This window comes from Molossus molossus, unplaced genomic scaffold (assembly GCF_014108415.1).
Source record: "Molossus molossus isolate mMolMol1 unplaced genomic scaffold, mMolMol1.p scaffold_m16_p_1, whole genome shotgun sequence".
In the NCBI taxonomy this organism is placed as follows: Eukaryota; Metazoa; Chordata; class Mammalia; order Chiroptera; family Molossidae; genus Molossus; species Molossus molossus.
In genome coordinates, this window is record NW_023425344.1 from 105,437,767 (window position 1) to 105,446,517 (window position 8,751).

An 8,751-nucleotide genomic window follows, 5' to 3' on the forward strand; every position below is an offset into this window, starting at 1 on the left:
GAGGGTGCCAGGAGCAGAGAAAGGAGGTGTGTGGAAGCAGAAGTTGGGGTAATGGAGGAGGGGGTCACACACCCCAGGAATGCAGGTGCTGGTAAAAGCTAGAAAGGGCCAGAAAATGAGTCTTCCCCTAAAGTCTCTAGAAGAAAAACAACTCTGCCAACACCTTGATTTTAGCCCATTTTCAGACTTCTGACCTCCCAAAATGTACGGCAGTGGATTTGTATTGCTTTAAGGTACTAAGTCACAGTGATTTGTTATGGCAGGAATAGGGAACTAATATGGTCCCCAAGGCTGGGCAGGAGGAACTGTTGCAGGCAACTGCTACCCGTGTCCCTCGACACTGTGCCAAGCTGGCACTGTGGCCAAAGCAACACGGAGGCAATTCCCTAGGGAGAGACCTATTTTTGTTACCCTTACACAGTGTCCTTCTTCATTTCTCCAAAAAGTAAAAAAGAGAAGAAAAATAATAAGAGAACTAGGCAGAACTACATTGCATTGTTAAAATAAAATACGTATGAAATTATTGCAATCAGGAAAAAAAAAATGGTCTGACAAAGCTCTCATCTCACTGTCTGAAATGCAGTATTCTATTATCTGAGCCGAGAGCACAGAAAGAATACTCTGCCGGTCTGTATGCATAGTATCTGCAGGCAAGAGTTCTGGTGGGATAGGATCCATTTTCAGTCTTCTCAAACAGAGGTACTCCAGCAGAGACTATACATAAGCATATGTAACTTGGGCAGCTTACAAAATTTTCCTGAAGCATCTTATGCTTAGCAGGCCTAATTTCGGAACATTTTTATTTCTGAGTATAAAACAAGATAGTAATCTAGCCCTGGCCGGTTTGGCTCAGCGATTAGAGAGTAGACCTGCGGTCCAGAGAGACCCAGGCTCGGTTCCCGCTAAGGGCACGTACCTTGGTTGCAGTTTCTCCCCAGCCCTGGTTGGGTTGTATGAGTGGCAACCATTCGATGTGTCCCTCCCACGTCGATGTGTCTCTCTCTCTCTCTCTCTCATTCTATCTGAACAAAAAAGAAAAAATGTCCTTGGGTGACGATAAAAAAAAAAAAGAAAAAAGATACTAATCTAACTCCATGTTAGATTACTTTCCTTTGGCAAAGATATAGTTATTTATTCATTCATTCATTCATTCATTTACTCATTCATTTAACAACTGTTCATTCAGCATACACTATGTGCCAAGAGTGTATTTATGACATGGACACAGGGAAGAAAATCCTCAATTCCCTTCCCTAGTGGAGCTTATGATAGTCCTTTATACAAGAACCATGTAATGTAAAACAGAGGACCAGGGCAGCAGCTGGTGTAACGGGAGCACAGAGGAGAATGCACCAAGTTTGAGCACTGCAGGAAGAACTCATAAAAGAGGATTGCTGAGCTGGGTTTTGAAGGCGAAAACAAAAGTTTACCCAGAGTTTACCAAAAGGGAGACTAGCTTCCCAAGCAGATGAAACAAGAAGGTATAAATCAGAGAACAGGGTCCACTAACAGCATTATGAATAGTGTGGCATTTCTGGAGTTTAGAGCTCTACTCGGAAAGTGACTTCAGGCTTTGGTAAGCAGGTGCAGATCATTGATGGCCTTTGCATATCACTCTCAGCAGCTCACCTCTTACCACAGGGCAATACATACCACCAGGGACTTGCAATGATGTGAGGAGGCTCACATATTTGGAACATCAGTCTGGAGACAATTTGGGGAGTAGGAGGTGGCAGGGGTAGGGAGAGCCTGAAAGAGTCATCTGCAATATTCCAGGAAACAGATGGACTACTCTGAAAGCTGCAGAGAGATATGACCAAGACACTTTTGTTTACCACTGTGCTCCCCATACCAAGCATAGTGTCTGGCACATAGTAGTTGGTATATTAACAGTTGGTGACTATCTTACTACTTTAATGGAGGAATACAAATGAACTGAGTTAATGGGCAGAAAGAAGGGGGATGGAACAAAAATGTAAGTGACAGAAGAGGATGGAATTGGTGTCTTTCTTAGCAGATAGCACAGTGTGAGAGCATAGGTCCAAACTTCATCTAACACTTACCACCTCAGCTTACAGCACAGTGTTTCTTTAACCCTCACTGTCCTCATATGTAAATGGAAATTACAGATGCCTATTATGGCTTAAATAAATGTAAAGTGCCTAGTACAGTGCTTGGCATATAGTAAGTGCTCAATAAATGCTAGCTATTGTTCTTTACATTGAGGAGAAGGGAACAAGATGCTAGGCTGTATGAATGAGGGCCACAGTGAAAAATGAATATGACAAAGCAAGAAATAAAGAGAGTTTTGTAGGATTAAAATAAGTCTTTGTGAAGATTTAATAGGACCAACCACAAGGACCAAACACACTTTTATGTTTCAGACTTGTAGAAAATGTAATTCCATGTTTTAAAATTTTGCAATATGAGAAAAGAGTATGTGTAACCCATATTTATAATTTCAAGAATCACAGTAAAAGGCACACCCGTTTGTCTACCACCATCCTAAGAAACAGCACATTTCAATAACCTCAAACCCCTGGACCCTCCTCTGAATCACATCCAAACCCTTACTCCCCCAAGAGGAAACCACGTGTTTGAATTTGGGGTTAATCATTTTCTCACTTTTCTTTATAGTCTTAACTTATATGTATTTATGTATGTATTTATGTGTGTGTATGTAAGCCCTATTTCTTAGCTTTGCATATTTCTGAATGGTAAATAAATATAATTATAAGATTCATTCTTCACAACTGACTTTTGCTCAGCATTAAGCTTGTTGAGACTCACCTCTGCTAATGTCTATAGCAAAAGGTATTCATTTTTACTTATTTGAAATCCCATTTTATGAATATACCACAATTTATTTATCAATTCTCTAAGCAGTTGGACAACTGATCTGTTTCCAGTTATTTAGATATTATAAACAATGCTTCCTGGAGCATAGAGGTAAGAGATTGTTCTAGGAATACACACTTAGAAACAGAGTTGCTTATTTACAAGGTGTGATCATCTTCTTTGCTAGATAATGCCTGTTTATTTTCCAAAGCATTTGCATCAATTTTGAAAGACTTAAATGATGGATCACTTCAAACAATTAAAAATGTTTCAAATTATTTCACCCATAAGTACTGACCAGAAAAAATGGGAGCAAATGTCCTGAAAACTCTCACCTCCGTCCGGGCCTCAGCATCACATGCAGTGGCAGCAACGGTGAGAGCAGCTTTGCTCTGCACGACCACGTTCGCAGAATGCAGCGGGTTGATGAGGGCGTGCATGATGCCATGGCTCTGGATGCTCACACGCAGTGCCTCCTGCATGGCCATGTTTGTCAGTACGGTGGCGGCATTGGCAATGGCTCCATCTCGTTTACTGGACAGGGTATTTATTAATGGATCAATACCATCAGCTTCAGCAGCAGCACTGGAATGAAGGTGAGTGTCATTCATCCAAGTTCAAGAAATTATCTTTGGAGTGTATAAATGAGTTTATAAAACAAGTGAGTATATAAATATAATTCTAGAAATAAATTAGTTTACAATAAGATGAGTACAGAATTGAGGTTCTAGTAATTTAAATGAAATCTGGGGAAATGTTAGGTATGAATGAATTTAAATAATGCTTTTTCTACATCTACAGCTATTGGTTATAGAAAAATATGACTGGACTTCGGGTCAAGATGGAAGTATAGGTAAACATGGTACTTACCTCCTCCCACAATCACATCAAAATTACAACTAAACTACGGAACAGCCATCATTCAGAACCACCTGAAATCAAGCTGAATGGAAGTCCTACAACTAGGAAATGAAAGAAGCTACATCAAGCTGGTAAAAGGGGTGGAGGCAGAAGGGCTAGTCCCACACTCACGTGTGGTGGATAAAAATCAGGAGGGATACTTCAGCTGTGAAGGTCCTCCCTGCAGAGTGAAGGGTCCCCATCCCACATCAAGCCCCTTAAGGGCTCAGGGTTCCAGTTCCCGGAAGAGAAGTCCCCATAACTTTTGGCTGTAAAAACCAGCAGGAATTGAGGATGAAGGAAGCTGAGCTTCTAGAATCCCAGGCAGCTTCTCTTAAATGGCCCACACATGGATTTACTTGAACTGACTCTCTCTGGGCTCCAGCATGGGGGAGGCAGCTTGAAAGGCATCAGAGACATACAGGGAAGACTGAGTCGTTTGGCATCCAGGCGAGAGCTGGAGAGGCAGCTTTCTCCCGACAGACTTGATGGTGGAGGCTATGGTTTCATTTGTGAGCACTTCCCCCTGGGATTCCAACAACCTGGTTCACATGGTTTGCCCTGCCTAGGTGACCTCCTGAGCCCCTGCCCCACCCAACTTTTGCCCACCCAAGCTGTTTCCAATGGCTTTACCTTAAAATGACATGTCTGGGTTCATGCATCATATTTTCCTAAAATCTCTCAAACAGGCAGCACTTGGCCTTAGCAAGCCCCATACCTGTCACTAAGTGGCCCCAGGCCTGGCTCTAGCTGCAGCCAGCCTTGGTTCACAGCTTGGCCTAACCTGGGCAGCTCTAACCCAGCACAAGCAACAGCCATCTGCAGATCGCTTTATAGCTTATACCTGGTGGTCCTAGGTAGCACACAGGCAGTGGCTGACCTTGGCCTGCACCCCTTGGAAGGCCCAAGAGCCAGCACACCCAGTGGACAGCTTTATACCACATCAAAGCACCTCCACACTACCAACTCCACAAGTGACACACTTAAGGAGTGGACTTAGTGAGCACCAGAGCCCTGCTGAAGTAATTCTTGCTCTATGTGGTGGGCCTCTACACAGCTGACACTCCAACATGGTCAGTAGTCGATAGTCAGTGGGCACAGCCAGTCTTTGCAGCTGATCAGCCTGAGTAAATCCCTCCCACTGATGTGCCAACAGCAAGACTCAATAACAACAGAACGGTGTACAACTACACAGGGGGTACACCTCAAGTACACAGTTGGGGTGATTAGGGAGGCTGTGCCACTGGACCCTACAGGGCACCTACTACAATAGGCCACCCTACCAAGCCTAGGAGATGTAGCAACTCTACCTAACACATAGAAACAAACACAGGGAGACAGCCAAAATGAGGAGACAAAAAAAGGAACATGTCCCAAATGAAAGAAAAAAAAACTCCACGAAAAGGACTAAACAAAATGGAGTTAAGTAATCTAACAAATGCAGAGTTCAAAACACAGGATATAAGGATGCTCAAGGAACTTAGTGAGGACCTCAAGAGAATAAAGAAGGGCCAATCAGAAATGAAGGATGCACAGTCAGAAATAAATAATGTACTAACTGAAATGCAGAATAATTTACAGATAATCAATATTGTAAAAAAGCCAAGAAGCAAACCATCAATTTGGAATATAAGGAAGTAAAAAACACCCAATAAGAACAGCAAAACAAAGAAAGAATTTTTAAAACTGGGGATACTGTAAGGAGCTTCTGGAACAACTACAAGCGTACCAACATTCACATTATGAGGGCACTGGAAGGAGAAGAGAGAACACAAGAAATTGAAAACCTATTTGAAAAAATAATGACAGAAAATTTCGCTAACTTGGTGAAGGAAACAGATATATAAAACCAGGAAGCACAGAGAGTCCCAAACAAGATGAACCCACAGAGACCCACTCTAAGATACACCATCGTAAAAAGGCCAAAGGTTAAGTACAAAGAGAGGATCTTAAAAGCGGCAGGAGAAAAACAGTTAGTTACCTAAAAGGGAGCTCCCATAAGACTGTCAACTGATTTCTCAAAAGAAACTTTGCAGGCCAGAAGGGAGTTGTGAGAAATATTCAAAGTGATGAAAAGCCAAGACCTACAACCAAGATTACTCTATCCTGCAAAATTATTATTTAGAATCAATGGTCATATAAAGAGCTTCCTAGACAAGAAGAAACTAAAGGAGTTGATGACCACCAAACCAGTATGATATAAAATGTTAAAGGGTCTTCTTGAATAAGATAAAAAAATATGAATAAAATGGCAATAAATACTTACCAACAATTGAATCTACAAACCAAATGAAGAACAAAAACCGACTCATAGATACAGAGAACTTTTTGTAGGTTGCCAGATTGGAGGGGTGTTGGGGGAATGGGAAAAAAGGTGAAGGAATTAAGAAGCACAAATTGGTTATTAGACTGACGAACCTCAGAGGGAAGGGGAGGGGGCGAAGGGATGGGAAGAGATAAACCAAAGAATTTTTTTATTTTTAATCTTCACCGAGGAGATTCTTCTATTTATCTTCAGATAACTAGGAGGGAGGAAGAGAAAGGGAGAGAGACAACAATGTGAGAGAGACACATCGACTAGTTGCCCCCTCCACACGACCCTGACCAGGGCCAGGGTCAATCCGCAACCAAATTACATGCCCGTGACCACGTGCCAATGCTCTAACCACTGAGCCAAACCAGCCAGTGCTAAACCAAAAAATTTTACATGCATATATCTATAACCAGTGGACACAGACAATAGTTTGGGGAAGGCAGGAGGGGAGTGGAGAGGAGGAAGGTCAATGATTAGGGTTGGAGGGGGAATGGGGACCATCTGTAACACTTTCAACAATAAAGGTAAATTAAAAATAAAATTTTAAAAAGAAAAATGTATGACTACTTCTTAGAAACCCTTCTATAGCTATTCATTTTTTAAATCAGTGATAGTTATATGATCAGGCAATTCCATTCAAAGACTGTTTGTTAAAATATTCCTAACCAGTAGGAAAGCAAAGCTTTAAACAGGAGGAATGAGTGAACATGGGAACTGTTGATTAAGTTAAAAATTTTTAGCTCATCTTTCCCTCTTTCACATTAGGTTGTTAATTATAGACAGAGGTTAACACATTTGAAGGCAGCAAAGCATTTTGCATGTGAATATTGCTTTTACAAATTAAATACCAAAAATCAAAGTCATGACATTGACATAAATAATTTCAGTAATGTAGGCACATTCAGCTGTTAAATTTCTGATTCTAGTATAAAAAGACTACAGTTATTCATTAATACATTAACATTTTCTCACAATTAGAAAGGCTAAATCTTTTAAGAACGCTATACTTTCTATAGTCCTTGCTTCATACATCCTTAAAAAGCTCATAAAATAGTAAAAATAAAAAAGAGATCATTATAATGAGTGGAAGATGATTTAATTATGTGTTATAATGTTTGAAATGGCTTCAAGTAAAAGATGTTCCAAGCAAAAAGAAATATAGAGCATCCTGATTTTTAAAAAATACCCAAAATTGTGTGTTAAAAATCCATTTATATCATCATGAGAATAGAGCTGATGAAGATAATAAAAGCATACTTGAGACTCCAATTATATCAACACCACTTTTTAGTTTATATTTGACACATTTTTTCATTTAAGATCCTATAATAAACAAAATTGAAAGAACAAACAAACAAGGGCTATATGATTTAGCCCATCACCCTATATTCTGATGAACTGAATTAATTTGGCACTGTCACTTCAATTTTCTGATTGTAAAGGAGAATTGACAACTTCAAGAACAGAAGTTATTACAATTGTCCAGAAAACAAATTCTCAGTAAGGAGACTGGTAGCTCTAGGTGGAAGCAGCTATGGCTGTGGCACAAACCAGCTCTGATGGAGCATGAACAGCAGAGATTGAGGACAGAAATGACAAGAGGTGGCAGCTCTGGAGAGTAAAAGGTCAGGATTGGTGCTAACCTTGAAGGCACCTCCCACCCCTGGTTTATATAAATCCATCCAGAGAACACACCATACTGGTACCAAGGCAAAGTCAGTGCCTAGTTCCATTTCTCCCATACATAGTGTATATTTAACCCTTTGTGGTATCTCTGGGAAGGCATCCCTTAAAACTAAAATTTGCTTAGGTGACATTTAACCCAAATTTATCGATATAAAAATATTGGGAGTAAGGCCCAGTATGATTAATGGAGGGCCAGCATTTAATTTCCTTTTTTAAGGGGTAAAATAAACACATTCAAGATAATTTCACTTTTAATTTGCTCTCCTACTATTAATTGACATGGTAGTCTTTCGATTTTATAAATAAGGGAAAATTTGGGGGTTCTAATATACTTGTTTATCAGAAACCTATCACATTCAACTTACAGTTGAAACACAGAATTAAAAAAATTCCAGCAAAAATTTTAAACAATAAATATATTCTAATTAATTAATATATACATAAACCTTTCCAAAAATTATTTTTCCTTTGACTTATTTTTCAGGTACTTAATGCAATCAGTTTTTTAAACCAAATACTTTATAGTTTTTAATCTTTATTATATACCTTAGTTAAAATGGATAAGTCCTTTGTCACTTAATAGTCTCTCCTTTGACAATGTTCAGTTTTTAAAACATCTTGGAGAGTAAAGAAGGAACACACCTGACAGAAGCCAGATGTCAGGTGAACACATACCAATGAGTCCTCAAAGGCTTGTCTCTTGTGTTGATCACGGAACTTTGGGGACATTTAAGTAAGTAATAGGGTCATGCTGAATTACTTTAATTTCTCTTATTTATAAATAAATGGGGTCATGGAGATACAGAAATTTTCCTCGGGTGTGCCTCTGCTCACAGCCTTTCTGCTTGGGTTTTGTCTCTGTCTTTCTCCTGTACAAGGTCATATTTGGCTTTGGCTCATTTATAACCCACTTTCTGCTCTATTATTTGCTCTTTATGGAGGCACTAAAGGGAAGCACATAAAAACCTAGCTGTTTAAAAAACCAAAGATTCTAGTACACAGTGGAATATAGC

General features: G+C 39.8%; 1 protein-coding gene across 1 annotated transcript in view; it reads right to left on the minus strand.

Annotated features, from left to right (window-relative positions):
* The window catches only part of ARMC3 (armadillo repeat containing 3), a 31,890-nt gene extending 28,441 nt beyond the window's left edge, over positions 1-3,449 (minus strand). Inside the window, 1 exon segment of the mRNA XM_036270134.1 lies at positions 3,174-3,449. Within this exon segment, the coding sequence (XP_036126027.1) occupies positions 3,174-3,449 (276 nt within the window).
* Positions 3,450-8,751: the final 5,302 nt, after the last annotated feature.